At 34.4% G+C, this 16,141-nt stretch overlaps 1 protein-coding gene across 1 annotated transcript; it reads right to left on the bottom strand.

The window, feature by feature from the left end:
• Positions 1–2,997: 2,997 nt before the first annotated feature.
• LOC121239063 lies at positions 2,998–3,660 on the bottom strand. The gene has a single exon (XM_041136184.1). It carries the CDS (start codon positions 3,419–3,421, stop codon positions 3,143–3,145), a length of 279 nt encoding a protein of 92 aa, XP_040992118.1. The 5' UTR covers positions 3,422–3,660; the 3' UTR covers positions 2,998–3,142.
• Positions 3,661–16,141: the final 12,481 nt, after the last annotated feature.

Raw genomic sequence — 16,141 nt, 5'->3', positions numbered from 1 at the left:
TTGAATGTTGAGAATGTTTTAACTTATTCCATCTCATCTCATTAGTATCTAAGCACCATAACACTTTTTAATTTCAAATTTTTAACTTTTTCATCTAATAATTTCGTAATCATTACAATTTTTCTAAATACTCAAACAAAACATAAAAAACAATTTAATTTTTTCAAATTTCAAAACAAAAATTATATTAAAAAATTATATTCTAATAATATTTTAACTTTATAATTTTTTTTATTCAATTTTTTCTTTCTCATTTTTCAAAATTTCATAAAACATCTTAATTCAAACTATTTTACTGTTATTCACATATTATTTTATTACTATTTACAAACTTCTTATCTCATATTAACTTAACATCCATACGAGGCATAGTTGGAATGGAAACTCTAAAGAATCTAAATTGATAATGGATCGTGTTTGTAGAACTTAGCTGACCGAAAGAGATGATCCGACATGATTATTTTTTAACCTTTACATCTTCAATAAAAAGTTGTTATTTTTTAAACTCGAGCATAATTTAAATAAATATACAAAGTAATAAATTTTCAATGAAAAACTGCTTAAAATTTATAAAATGATTGCGTTTATATAATTTTGATTGACAAAGATGTATCATTTTCATTCTTTCTTTTTATTTGTTTGCTTGCAGTCTCTTTTCTATGTTTTATTTAATATAGTGCAAGAGAAAGAGATTCTGGGTGTGCATCAGAAAGTAGAGAAAGCAAGCAGTATTCTTCTTACTGCTTATGCCTCTTTTCTCACCGCCCCAATCGACCTTTTGGGCGTATCATTTTGGCTCTTTCCTATATAATTGGTCCACACTCTTTCATCTACTACACCCCCACCCAACTTGACACATTTCTCCTGCAGCTCTCTACAGTTTTCTCATTACAGCTTGCAACTTTCTCTCTCTTCTCTCTCTGTCATGGACAGAACAACCCCTTACTCTTCTTATGAACAAGATTATAGTCAGAGAGTTTCGTCAGAAAACAGTGGGTCTACCACACATTGCAGATTCAAACTGCCAAAGGGGTCTAAATTACCTATGAGATTTCTCAAGCAGCTTGCTGCTCAGGTAGTAAGAACCCTACATTCAGTGTCTATCAGGAGGAGACACTCCCCAAATGATTCCTCATTAGGAAGATCAAAGCCATTTGTATCTCCGGTTGATTCTCGGAGAACAGAAGCCATTGAGGACTGCATCGAGTTCATCAACTCCTCTTCCTCTTTTTCAAGGTCAAATTCTGTAACAGCCAAATACTCTTGATGCTGTAAACATCAATAATATTCTGTTCAAGAAGTTCTGTTATATGGATCTTCTAGCTCATATCATTATTTTTTTCCCAATTATTATATTCTATTTTTGTTGGGTTTGGAATCCATGTTTAATATTCTGATCAAAGGAAGAAATTCGATTTCAATGATGAAATTCGAAAGATGGGTAGTTCCATCCTGTCTACTCTCACGTATATGCAATCAGTTGTAAAGTTGCTCTTGTCCAAACGTTGTTGTATTGATTTGTACATCTAATTTTATTTCCTGTGATAAAAAATATTGAAGGCAATAAGAAGATTAGTATTAGTTTCTCTATATACATATGTAAAATCACATTTTTTGGAGACTGATTTTGCATATCAAGAAAAATTCCACATTGGATTATGCATATTTGAGCTAAATAATAATAGAATATTATTATATCTTTTTTTTCCTAAAATTACTATTTTTATATATTTTGCAATTAGCACCCATTACATACATTAGGCATTAATAATACAAATATAATAATAATAAAATATAAATTTTTTAATATATATAATATATTATAATAATGAAATGAAGATAAAGGTGAAGGTTCTCTTGTGTTTTTAGAAGAGGGAGAAACGAAAAGAGTTGTGAGAGAGTCAAAGAGAGTGGAATGAGAGAGAAAAAATTAATAAAATAACATTTGAGAAGTGAATAGTGCATCTCCAAAGATATTGAAATATTGTTCATAGCTACGTAAAATTATAGAGATACATAATCCAATACAGTCAAATTCAGGGTCATATTATGGGGGTGAGCCAGCCATCTCATATTTCCGGTGCAAGGTTTTTGGACTTCTGGCCTGTGATTAAGCATGCAATTTTCGAAAGTCTGATGCTCAAGGTAGTTTTTCTAACACAAAACGGTGAAAAATTATACAAATATTGTAATACAAGTTATATGGTGCCTACCATGTTTTTCCCAATTTACCTACTGTTGTCCAATTTTGATCTTGCCTATAGTGCTGTGTTTCTGTTTTGACGGGAGGCATGTTGGAGTTTACGAGTGAATTATATACTGGTCTACTGTAGGCTTTAGCACTTTGGCGATCTTACCCATTTTGATTATGACAAATATCAATCATTAAATCTACCTCTTCTTATTAATTTAAATTTTTGGAGATAAATTACACATAATACCAAATTTAGGTTAAGTTCAAATTTGGACTTTACACTTATAATATTTAATTATATATTTCACGTTATTATCTATTTATTGAGGAGACATCTGATCCACATGACTAAAAATATTAAGATAAATATCAATTATTAAATTTACTTCTTTCCATCCATGTAAGTTTCGTTTGGATGTTAAGTTAAGTTGAGATGAGATGAGTTCTTTATGAATAATAGTGAGTTGAGATAGTAAAATGAGTTTTGTGAGGTCCACCTAAAATATATTTGGATAGTAAGATGCGTCTAAATGTATTTATAGAAAGTTGAAAAAGATGATAAGTTCAGTATATAAAGAAGTGTTAAGTTGAAAAAAGTTGTAGTAACATTAGATTTAGACTGACCAAATTCTAAACGGCTAAACTTTTGAAACAAGTGTGATTTTTCGCGCTTGGAAACTTGCCCAAAAAATAAAATCTTGATTCTAGGAATTAGTCGTAAGTATGGCGAAAAAAAGAAGACAAAATCAGCCTAAGTTGTCACAGATTAATTACCATGCATGATCTGGGCATCTGTCGCAAAGTGAATTAATGACGATCTTTAGATATTCAGAATACAAAGAAATAGACACAATTTAAGCATTCCATAATCACCAAAGATTGAAAGCAAGAACTGACATGAACATGGCGTACGTGATAGAAATGCCAGAAAAATATCCCAAAAGATTCTTATTCGTTCTTAGCAAAGAGCCCTCCAAAACCACCCTTCTTCTTCTGCGGGACGGCCACAGAGTTCTTTCGCCCACCTGCGCCAGTGCCTCCATTCTTCTCCTCCACCTTCTTTAGAATTGGGTCAGTCTCAAGCAGCTGATCCTCCTTTTGTAACCCACCAAGAATCCAGTCGAAAGGCCCTTTCTCCTCCTTGCTGCCGCCGGCACCCTTCGCTTCCGTTGCCGCAAACACTCTTCCTGCCACTGCCGGAGCAAAAGCCATTGTTAAAGAAGCCATCTTAACACTCTTTGTTCTCTGTCGGAGATATGATTATTGCAGCCCCTGTAATAGTTGAATTGGACAGATCAGGAAGGGAGGCGGAGGATGTTTTATACGTAAATTACATCCATTTGTGGCTCTGGTCAAGCGAACATGAGGCGTTGGATGCGAATGAGAAATGAATGGAAGTGTTTGTAGCACGAGTTCTCCACAAGTGTCTTATCCTGATGATTGTCTCTGTTTTTTTTCTTTATTTCTTGGGGTTACTAATTTCACGAGGAAAATTCTGTAAAAGATGAGAGCGCTCATCGTCAGCAGTAAGCAGCTATGTATGGCTGCCAATTCAACACGTAGACATCACTACAACCTTTGCTCATCTTGTGCAGACCACTCATGGGCTAGCTAAGGCTGGATTAGTTGGGGCTGAATGCATCAAAACAGGCGGAGATATATGTAAATGGGTCCAACTCTAGTTCGACGTTTACTATGCCTCATTAGAATAAGGAGCCCAAAGCCCTCCAGCAGTGCACAGTGCAGTGCAGTTCACTGAATAGTGAACAATGCTAATTGAATTCTTACCGTTGTAAAACTAAAGAAAAGTGGCAATAGAATTGAAAGAACACAATATATAGAACTAGTTCTTCAGGAACTAAATATTATTTCTCTCAACTTCCTTCTTGTAAGTCTACTATAAATGCTCCTCAAGACATCATTTTACAGGCATGGAAGATACATGATATTAAATGAATACATGAACTTAGATAATGACAATATATGAATCAAAGGGATACATGAACATGAAAAATGGAGATACATGAACATAAAGAATTCTAATGGTCATCCATCAAATACATTCTATAAATTTATAACACTTACTAATTATTTGAAATTTTACATGAAATTTTATTCTTCGTCTTGAACTCAATTTTTTTCGATCACATCGGTTAATATATAATATCTCGGTTAATATATAATATCTTTTAAGTGATTTCTCATTTAAATATGTTATATCAGCCGTTGCGACTATGAATTATAAAATATAGAATAGAGATTTAAGATCACTCTATCTAACAATAGATATCGAATGTTTGTAATCGGGTTTATCTCAATTGAGCAATTTCTCATTTATTTTCACAATTCTTTTCAATTCATTTCATCTTATATCATCTAATCATTATAACTTTTCTAAATTCTCACACAAAATAAAATAAATAATTTAACTTTTTCAAATTTTAAAATAAAAATAATATTAAAAATATATATTCTAACAATATTTTATTCAACTTTTAATTTTAATCTCAACTCATCTCATCAGTAAAAATAAACGAGACTTTAAAAGTTATTAGGAACCAACTAGCTCTAGTACGGTACAAGCTTTGGTATGATTAAAGAGTACATAGAGAAAGAGCATACATAAGACATTGATTGGGACTCTTTATTAAGCTATATGGATTGAGATACCCTATCATTAATTCCACTCGAATTCTAATAACCTTGGAGTTCACGAAAGGATGATAAACATGCATATATAGACCATAGCTAGCTATAACATTTGTCAATACTTTTGTAAGTTCAATTAATTATATCATAGGGCCCGTACTCTTGCGTTTGTCTCTGATCTCTTTAATATAGTCCTTAGAATTTGGACATGAATTATAAGGGGTCTCAATCCAAGGTTTACCCTGAATTCATGAATAACATCACATGCATCCACAAAAGCGCAAACAACAGGAGTTAACAATCATTCAGCATAATTAATCGGTTTCAAATTTATATTGACAGCTAATTATAAATTGCAATCTTCTTCGGCCTGAATTACTAAGGTGATATTTTAGAAGAGAAGTACACATCCACAACATTTAACTCATCGTTTTAACCGGCCTACTCGTGTTTACTCTCTAAATAGTAGAATTATGAAATGGTTTGGATTGAGAGATGGGTTGAGATAACGTCTCAACTGATCTCACTACCATTCACAAATTATCTAATCTCTCAATCCAAATGGGCCTTCTTAACCGGCCTACTTGTGTTTACTCTCCAAATAGTATATATGTAGGGGTGTAACCGGTCTGGTTTTGGACAAAATCTAGGACTGAACCGGTATGTACTGATTTTATATTTTTCAAAACCAATTATACACCGGTTATCCTCTTAAACCGGTACTTCCGGTTTTACCGGTTTCCAGTCCGGTCCAGTCCGATTTTCTCATTTTTTTAAATAAAATTTAGATAGTTTATTATTAAAAATCTGTTTATAAGAAAAAAAAAAAAAAAAAAAACTAGTTTAATTGTTGAGCCTTCACAGTTTATTCAAATCCTCAACCCCAATTGATAAACATTAAACATGGCAGATGTTATTCAAGTACAAAAATTACAAAACCCTATCAATTTAATTTCACAAACCGAATCACAAAATACAATTTCACAAACCCAATCACAAAACCCAATCAAAGTAAATTTTGGATTCAAAAAACCCTAATATCACAAATAGCGTCTATCATAATTTTAAAGTAATTTCACAATCCCAATCACAAAACCCTAATATCACAAACAGAATAATAAACACAATCACAAAAAATCCTAAATTTTGGATTCATAAATCCTAATATCACAAAACCCAATCACAAAAATCCTAATATCACAAAACTCAATCACAAAAAGCCTAGTATGTAATTTCAAAAAAAAAAAAAAACCTTTGAGGGGGCACTGGGCAGACTCGGCAAAGAGACAAAGTGAGGCTGAGAGAGTTGAGACTTGAGAGAAGAGAGAGTGAGAGACGAGAGAGTTGAGAGACGAGAGACTCGAGAGTGAGAAGGGGCAAGGCTACGAGGCAGAGATGCAGACAAGAGAATGAGCGGACGGGAGAGTTAAGAGAAGAGTGAGTGAGAGACGAGAGAGTTGAGAGTTGAGGGACGAGAGACGAGAGAGTGAGAAGGGGCGAGGCCGCGAGGTAGAGACGCAGAGACGCAGATGGAGAGAGAGAATGACGCAGAACGAGATGGGAGGGAGAATAAGACTTTAGGAATTAGGGTTTAGTTATAGGGGAAACGGCATCGTTTCCTATTGAGTTAATATTTTCAATGTATTTTTTTTTTTAAATGGTAATTAAAACTTTTTTTGATGGTTTGGAAAATTGATTTAATATACTATAGTCTAATATATTAGACTATATAATAGTATTAACTATTAATATTAGACTATTAGTATAGTTATATATTAGTATTAGCTATAAACTATATATTAGTATTAGTTATAAACTTTTAGTGATTTAGTATAACTATATTAATTATAAGTATAATTATAGTCTATATTATATTTGTAATATATATATATATATAGACTATATAATATATATATATATATATATTGAATCATTGATATATATATATATATTTGTAATACATTTAATATACTATAGTCTAATATATTAGACTATATAATAGTATTAATATTAGACTATTAGTATAGTTATATATTAGTATTGGTGATAGTGATTTAGTATAACTATAGTCTATATTAAACTATTGAAATTCAACACCTATCTGACTCCTAAAAATTACTTAATGTCTTTCTTTTACCAGACTGTCATTATATTCCGCAAAATATTAAGAAAACTTAGCATTTTTATGAATTCATATTAGTAGACACCGACTCAATTATTCTCTTTGAAATTCTTTATTCTCTTCAAACTCAACATTCTCTACCTGTATCTCCAATTATTGTTTTTCATAAAAGTAATAGAAAAACTGATCACCAAGTAGCACATATTATTGTCACAGGGTTTACTGGCCAATTAAAAGGCTGTGGCCACCATCTCCTCCCTATCCTTCACCTTGCCCTTCTGGGGAGATAATATTCCTGACAACTTCAATCTGTCATGTTGACTAATTTGATAAAGTAGTAATATTCTGGAATCACATAATCTGAGGGTCATAATTTGATGTTGACATGATTTTCCCTATAAGAATTCTCGGGATAGAAAATCAGGAAGATAATTAGATTCTTCTTTAATATGTTCAATATCAAAATAAAAAATACTTAATATAGCTTGTCATCTAACAAATATTTGCTTAGCAGTCAGGTTTTTCACATCTTTAATCAAAACTTCCTTGGTTGATTTACAATCTATTCTAAGTAAAAACTTTTGATTCAACAAATCATCTTAAAATTTAGAAATACTTAATACAATAGTTAAAATTTCTTTTTTAATAGTAATATAATTCTTTTGGGTATGATTATATATTGAATCATTGATATATATATATATATTTGTAATATATTTAATATACTATAGTCTAATATATTAGACTATATAATAATATTAATATTAGACTATTAGTATAGTTATATTAGTATTAGTGATAGTGATTTAGTATAACTATAGTCTATATTAAATTATTGAAATTCAACACCTGTCTGACTCCCAAAAATTACTTGATGCATTTTTTTTACTAGATTGACATTATGTTCCGCAAAATATTAAGAAAATCCAGCATTTTTATGAATTCATATTAGTAGACACCAACTCAATTATTCTCTTTGGAATTTCTTGTTCTCGTCAAACTCAACTTTCTCTACCTGCATCTCCAATTATTGATTTTCATAAAAGTAATAGAAAAACTGATCACCAGGTAGCACATATTATTGTCACAGGGTTTACTGGCCAATTAAAAGGCCGCGGCCACCATCTCCTCCATATCCTTCACCTTGCCCTTCTGGTGAGATAATATTCCTGACAACTTCAATATATCATGCTGACTAATTTGAGAAAGTAGTAATCTTCTGGAATCACATAATCTGAGGGTCATAATTTGAGGTTGACATGATTTTTCCTGTAAGAATTCTCGGGATAGAAAATCAGGAAGAGAATTATTTTCTCCTTTAATATGTTCAATATCAAAATAAAAAATACTTAATATAGCTTGCCATTTAACAAATATTTGCTTAGAAGTCAAGTTTTTCACATCTTTAATCAAAACTTCCTTGGCTGATTTACAATATATTCTAAGTAAAAAGTTTTGATTCAACAAATTATCTTGAAATTTGAAAATATATAATACAATAGTTAAAATTTCTTTTTTAATAGTACTATAATTCTTTTGGACAGGATTATATATTGAATCATTGATATATATATATATATTTGTAATACATTTAATATACTATGGTCTAATATATTAGACTATATAATAGTATCAATATTAGACTATTAGTATATTTATATATTAGTATTAGTTATAAACTATATATTAGTATAGCTATATAATATATGATCAATTAAATTTTCAATTTTAAGATTAAACTTTTATTTTATAATAATATTATCTTATATATAATTATATTAATAGAATATGATCAAACAAATGGACCGGTTCTGGCTAGTTTTTACATTACAAGAACCGGTCCCTGACCGGACAGGTTCAAAACCGGTCCGATTCGGTCTGATTCGGACCGGTTTTTTTATTTTCCAGTTTAAATTTACACCCTTATATATATGAGCCCCAAAAGCTCCCTTTTTTTTCTTCTTCCTTTTTTTTTTTTTTTCCTTTCTGATGGATTCAATTTTTCTAAATTAAAACGTTTTTTTATGAACTTTAGAACTTAAAAATAGAATAGATCAGATAGACATATCATGAAGTGGATGTTATAATTATATTTATAACTACTTAATAATTAATTATTTAAGAAATATTAAATACTCAATATATATTATATAAAACTTATATTATTAAGATTACAGGAAAATGATATCTGCAAGAAAAATGATCCACCAGATGCAAGCATCGTGCGCAAGCAGAGGAATATAAATCCGTTATAGTGAGCTGTAAATATTTTTGTCTTATTATTGTTTTACTCATTCCTTTGTATCTATAAATAGCAGAAGGTACTCGTACGTAGTGGTGTAAGAATTGAGCAATAATATTCTCCTTCCAGTAATGGCTTTTACGTCGTCTTCTACCTTATGCGTCTATCGCTTTACTGTGTCTTCCTTTAGGCTCTGCATCTGTGCCATTGTTAATATGGTATTAGAGAAATGACTCAAAATACAGAATCAAATATGCAGTCCAATCCTGCAACCAACCCCCACCATCCCGCTAGCCCCCTTTTCATTCAACCTGGAGAAGGGGCATATTCTCCACTGGTTCCAGATCTGTTAACCACAGAAAATTATGTAACTTGGGCGAGAACAATGCGTCGAGCCCTTAATATAAAAACAAACTTAGATTTATTGATGGTAAAATCCTCAAACCAACAAACACTTCCAACCCTCTTTTTGCTCCATGGGAACGCTGCAATGATATGATCATAGCTTGGATCCAACACTCCGTTGGTTCAGAATATAGATCGAGCATCGCACATGCAGACACTGCTGCCAGTGTTTGGAATGACCTTCGGGAAAGATTTTCCATCCAAAATACTCCTCGTATTTTTCAACTTACAAAATCCATTTCCTCCCTCACTTAAGACACTGATTCAGTAAGCCAATACTACAATAAACTCAAATGCTTCTGGGATGAGCTCGAAATCTATGAGCCCATGCCAGTATGTACTTGTGGTTCTGTCAAAATATTACTAGAATACACCCACCGCAGCAAGGTAATGCAGTTTCTTATGGGGCTCGACGATTCATATGACTTTGTTCATGCCCAAATACTCCTTCATGATACACTTCCAGCTCTTAATCGCGTTCTCTCTCTGGTTCAACAAGAGGAACGACGTCGGCAACTCCACTCAGTGTCTCCACCTCTTGCGATGGTCACACGGGGACTCGATACTCGCCCCTAGATGAACACTCGCAAGGATCGGTTATTTTGCTCCCATTGCAACATACCTGGTCACTCCTTGGAGCGCTGCTTCAAAGCTAACCCTCATCTCCCCGTGTGCTCCCACTGTCGCATACCTGGCCACACAAAAGAAAAATGTTACAAACTCAATGGATTTCCATCCGTCACAAGCAAAACACTAAAATTAAATCATTTGCTAACCAATCATCTCTTGCGTAGGAAGAAGTCTCTCATGGTTCACTTATTACTCAAGAGCAGAACACTCAACTCATTGCCTTGCTAAATTCATCTCAAAATGACGCCACCACTCCTGCCGCAAATAATGTGCAAGCTAGCTCCTCCCCTGTATCTGGTATTTCATCCTCTAACTCCACACACACACACGGTCATGCCTTCAAAACCTCATGGATTATCGACACCGGAGCTACCGATCACATGATCTGTAGCCCAAACCTTTTCACACACAATGTCACCTTAATTTCCAGAGTAATCAAACTCCCCAATAGAACCACCACCGAAGCCACATACATTGGTGATGTTCATCTCTTTGACCAATTAATTCTTCAAAATGTATTATGTGTTCCTCAATTTTCTTTCGATCTCATTTCTGCAAAATCTTTGACAAATAATTCCAATTGCTGTCTAATTTTTCTTTCACATTCATGCTATATCCAGGACCTTTCATCTTGGATGACGACTGGAGTGGGGATGGTGCGTGATGGCTTGTATCATCTTCAGCTTGCAAGACCCAACCCGAATACCTTACAATCTTTCTTTTATACTATGTTTCCCTCAATTTCTGTTAACACAATTATAGTCACCAAGTTTGATCCATTTACGTTGTGGCATTATAGACTTGGCCATAGTTCAATGACTCAACATATATTGCATGACATTAGCAATGCCAGTTTCAGACTCTCGACTAATTCCAAAATTTCTTGTGATATTTGTCATTTTGCCAAACAACACAAACTTCCTTTTTCTCAATCAGAAAACAAAGTTGATCACCCATTTGATATTATTTCTGTTGATATTTGGGGTCCAAATTCGACTCAAGGACACAATGGTGCTAAATATTTTCTTATCATTGTGGATCAATTTACAAGATGCACCTGGGTTTATTTGTTAAAGGCCAAATCCGAAGCTAGAACCTCACTTCAAAATTTCTTTTCAATTGTCGAAACCCAATTCAACACTCAAATCAAAATACTTCGCTTTGACAATGGTGCAGAATTTCAAATGTCTTTTTTCTATAACTCCAAAGGAGTCTTACACCAAATAACTTGTGTCGCGACACCACAGCAAAATGCCCTTGCTGAGCGCAAGCACCAACACATTCTTAATGTCGCAAGGGTCCTAAAATTTCAATTCGGATTGCCCATAAAATACTGGACTGATTTTGTCATTACGACAGTTTACTTGATCAATAGAACGCCCACTCCAATCCTCAACCACAAAACTCCTTTTGAACTTCTATAGAAAATCAAGCCTTCCTACTCACATTTAAAGGTGTTCAACTACTTATGTTTTGCCTCTACCCTCTCCCATGCCTGCACTAAATTTGAACCAAGAGCACGAAAATGCTTGTTCCTTGGATACCCATATGGTGTAAAGGGATACAAAATGCTTGACCTTACAACCAACCAAATCTTTCTCTCACGTGATGTTACATTTCATGAAGAAATTTTTCCACTCAAAAACACCACCAGACCATCTTCCCCACCACCTCAGAAATTAATCGACACCAACATTTCCCCTCACAACCTTCTCAGCACGCTCACACACCCTTCATAGACACCACTCCCTCACCACTTGATTTTATTCATACAGACCATGAAGAGATACCCACACCTACACATTGTGACCCCATCACTTTTTCCTCATCACCTTCTCAGTACATTCAATCACCCGTAATAGACACAACTCTCTCACCTTTTAACCCCACTCATGATGACCACGAAGAGTCACCTACACCCTCACCTCCTGAACTTACACCTCAACCTCTACGCAGATCAGTTCGCACAAGAAGGGCCCCTGCTTACCTCCGTGACTTCCATTGCCAACAAGCCACAGCACATGACACCCACTAGTCAACATCTAAGGCGTCAGCTCCTGATTCATCATCCAACAAAGGTTCGGACATATTATTTCCCATTTCTTCTGTAATATCCTATGCTTCACTTTCACCCAAATTTCGAGCATTCACCACCTCAGTTTCTCTCCATACTGAACCTGCTACATACACACAAGCCATCAAACACCAAATTTGGCGTGAGGCAATGGAGCAAGAGCTTACTGCACTTGAGCTCAATGAGACTTGGACCATTGTTGACTTACCTCCTACCAAGAAACCAATTGATTGCAAATGGATTTACAAATACAAATTCAAAGTTGACGGGACAATAGAACGAGCTAAGGCTCGCTTGGCTGCAAAGGGGTTCACCCAACGTGAAGGTATTGATTTTCATGACACTTTTTCACCAGTTGCTAAACTAGTTTCTATTTGATGTTTTCTAGCAATTGCTGCCATCAAAGGTTGGGACCTCCAGCAGTTAGATGTTAATAATGCGTTCTTGTATGGTGACCTTGACGAAGAACTTTATATGAAGCCACCTCCTAGCCATTTTGCAGCAAAAACCAACCAAGTTTGTCGCCTAAAAAAAAGTCTTTACGGCCTGTGGCAAGCACCTAGGCAATGGAACAACAAGCTCGTCTCCTCTCTAGCCAAATTTGGGTTTGTTCAATCCAAAGCGGATTACAGTCTCTTCACAAAATGCAAGCCCACTTCCTTTGTAGCCTTGCTCGTCTATGTCGATGATATCATTCTAATGAGTTCAGACACTACTTCAAGCACTGCTGTGAAACAATTTCTGGAGACAAAATTCAAGATAAAAAATCTCGGTTCACTTAATTACTTCCTTGGAATGGAAGTGGGACGCTCACAAGTTGGAATCCAACTTTGCCAACGCAAATACGCACTAGATATATTGGCTGAAACGGGCTTATTGGCGTCTAAACCTTCTCCATTACCAATGGAGCCTAACATCAAGCTCAAAAGGATGAAGGTGCACTCTTTCATGATCCTCCTTTCTACCGTAAATTGGTTGGTAAGCTTCTTTATCTAACCAATACACGGCCAGACTTAAGTTACAGTGTCAACCTACTTAGTCAGTTCGTGGCAACGCTGAGAGTCCCTCATTATGATGCTATCATCAAAGTCCTCAGGTATGTCAAGAGTACACCAGGACAAGGCATTTTTTTCCTACCAATTCGAAGATGGACCACATGGCTTACTCAGATGCTAATTGGGCCGACTGCCCAGATACACGAAGATCAACCACCGGATTTTGCGTGTTTATTGGCAACTCCCTTGTCTCCTGGAAGTCGAAGAAATAGAACACTATATCAAGATCATCTGTTGAATCTGAATACAGAGCCATGGCAGCAGCTGTATGCGAACTCACTTGGCTCTGTTATTTGCTTAATGATTTACGAGTGTCCATCACAGAACCAGCTACTCTCTATTGTGATAACTTAGCTGCCATGCACATTGCCACGAACCCCTTTTTCACGAGCACACAAAACACATTGAAATTGACTGCCATCTAGTCCGAGAGAAAATCTCAGCTGAGCAAGTGCTTACTTCTCATGTTTTCTCCTCTGCTCAACTGGTTGATTTACTCACAAAGCCTCTCCACTCACCCACGTTCAGTAGCTTTTATCCAAGATGGGAGTCATCAATATTTACTCTTCATCTTGCAGAGGAATATTAAGATTATAGGAAAATGATATTTGCAAGAAAAATGATCGACCAAATGCAAGCATCGTGCGAAAGCAGAGGAGTATAAATCTGTTATAGTGAGCTGTAAATATTTTTGTCTTATTATTGTTTTACTCATTCCTTTATATCTATAAATAGCAGAAGGTACTCGTATGTAGTGGTATAAGAATTGAGCAATTATATTCTCCTTCTAGTAACAGCTTTTACGTCGTTTTTTACCTTATGCGTCTATCGCTTTATTGTGTCTTTCTTTGGGCTATGCATATGTGTCATTATTAATATATATATATCTTATATACATCATTATGATCTATACCATTTTAAATCTTAAAATTAATTGAGAAGTAAAGTCAATGGGATATTATACCATGAGAGATGAACTCATGACATGGTCAGCCGCCATGGCATGGTCAGTGCCATGTGGCACGAATTAGCCGAAATCGTACGCTATATGGTTGTGGTGGTTGTGGACGTACGTACCAGTAAAACTGAACACATAAATTAAAAAGAGTGACAAATCAATGTGCATGGACGTGATATGCCTAAGTTGTTTGACTCAGTTTATATATATATATATATGTATATATGATGTAAATAACATTAATTTCCTTTTTTTTTTTTTTTCTTTCTTTCTCTCTTTTGCAATAATGCAAAGAGAGGGTTAATTGGATATTATACGAGTCGCGCGATCGAGTGCAGAAATCATGGGGTAGGTTTGGTTACGTACCCTAAGTTATCATGTGTGTTTCATTTCTTCACTGCAACGTTTCCTTTCCACTCAGAACTACTTACTCACAAGAGAGTCAATGTGCAATTATAAATTCCTCCCGCCCACAGATAATCTTTTATCATCTCTAATTTCTTCAAATAGCTTTACAAAATCATGCACTCGATCTCTTTTTTTCCAGGTTTTGCAACAAACCCATTTTCTCATTGCGGGTACACCATCTCTAACTAATTAATGTCCTTGATCCTCTCTCTCTCTCTCTCTCAAACAGGAAAAAAAAAAATGGGTCAGCGAGAAATTCGAGAAAAGAGAAAGGAGGACTGCTTTGTAAAGCTAGCTCAGGAAGGAATCGGTAGTACTCTTGCTATAGTTAGGTAAAACTATACTACTGCTCCTGATCTCATAGACATACGCTAAAGATCAATTAAATCTATCAGTAAATCCCAAATTAAGGGCCAATCCCCATTGTTGGGCAGGCAAATAAGATTAATATATATAATATTCTTAATAGTTAGTCTACCAATTCACGAAAAATAATTATGAAATAATGGTTGCAAAAAGAACATCATGACTAGCTACTTGGGGAGTACCGAGTGAGCACGATTTATACCCTAGACATATATGACACGATCACCCAACTAGTTGTGATTTTTTTCCCTCGTAACATTAATTCGTGCTAATTAGAAGATCACTACAAAATTAATTATGTGATTACTAAAAGTTGATTGTATTTACTTGAACACAGTTGCTAGCTAGTAGTTCTTCGTGAAAAGATCATATATATGGTATTGAGTTGTGTTGCACAGAAGTTCCACACTCTGCACATACACCACTTAAAAATATGTGATTTTATCATTTTACCCTTCATTAAAGCTAGAAAACAATACAATCACATATTCTTAAGTGGTGTATAGAAGTGTGTGGCTTATGTTTAAAATTTTTCATATGGTATATTAGCTAAAGAACGGTTCTTCTACATGGAAGCTAGTGTACAAAGCACACCCTCCGTTTAATTCATGACATGGCAATATTTGATTTGCTAGAGATCATTTTAAGTGTTCCTAGCAAATCAATTCTTGCCATGTCAATTAAATATAGGGTATGCTTTGCACACATGTTTTCAAATAGATTTTTTCATTAAAAAATGATTTATACAGTAGAGTATTGCGTAAGATCGCTAACTCCTTACGAAAAAAAAGTAGGAAAAATATGGAATCCATGTGAAAAAATCAATTTTTTTTTAGTGAATTTCATTTGTTTCAAAGAAACATCTTGAAAGTATTGTATCTAACCTTAGTACTGGCAGTATTATCAGATACGTACAGAGCTCGTACTCAAGGGAAGCTGCAGGAACCATGGAGTTTATAAACTGAAACCACAAAAGGTACGTTGCATGATCTAGTTTTATAAATTAAAATACTAATTGGAAAGAACATCTAGATATTT

The sequence above is a fragment of the Juglans microcarpa x Juglans regia genome, chromosome 7D, assembly GCF_004785595.1.
Source record: "Juglans microcarpa x Juglans regia isolate MS1-56 chromosome 7D, Jm3101_v1.0, whole genome shotgun sequence".
In the NCBI taxonomy this organism is placed as follows: Eukaryota; Viridiplantae; Streptophyta; class Magnoliopsida; order Fagales; family Juglandaceae; genus Juglans; species Juglans microcarpa x Juglans regia.
This window is presented reverse-complemented; position numbering and strand designations above follow the sequence as displayed.

Coding starts and splice junctions, on each gene's coding strand:
- LOC121239063 (XM_041136184.1), bottom strand. CDS start 3,421: ATGGCTTCTTTAACAATGGCTTTTGCTCCGGCAGTGGCAGGAAGAGTG.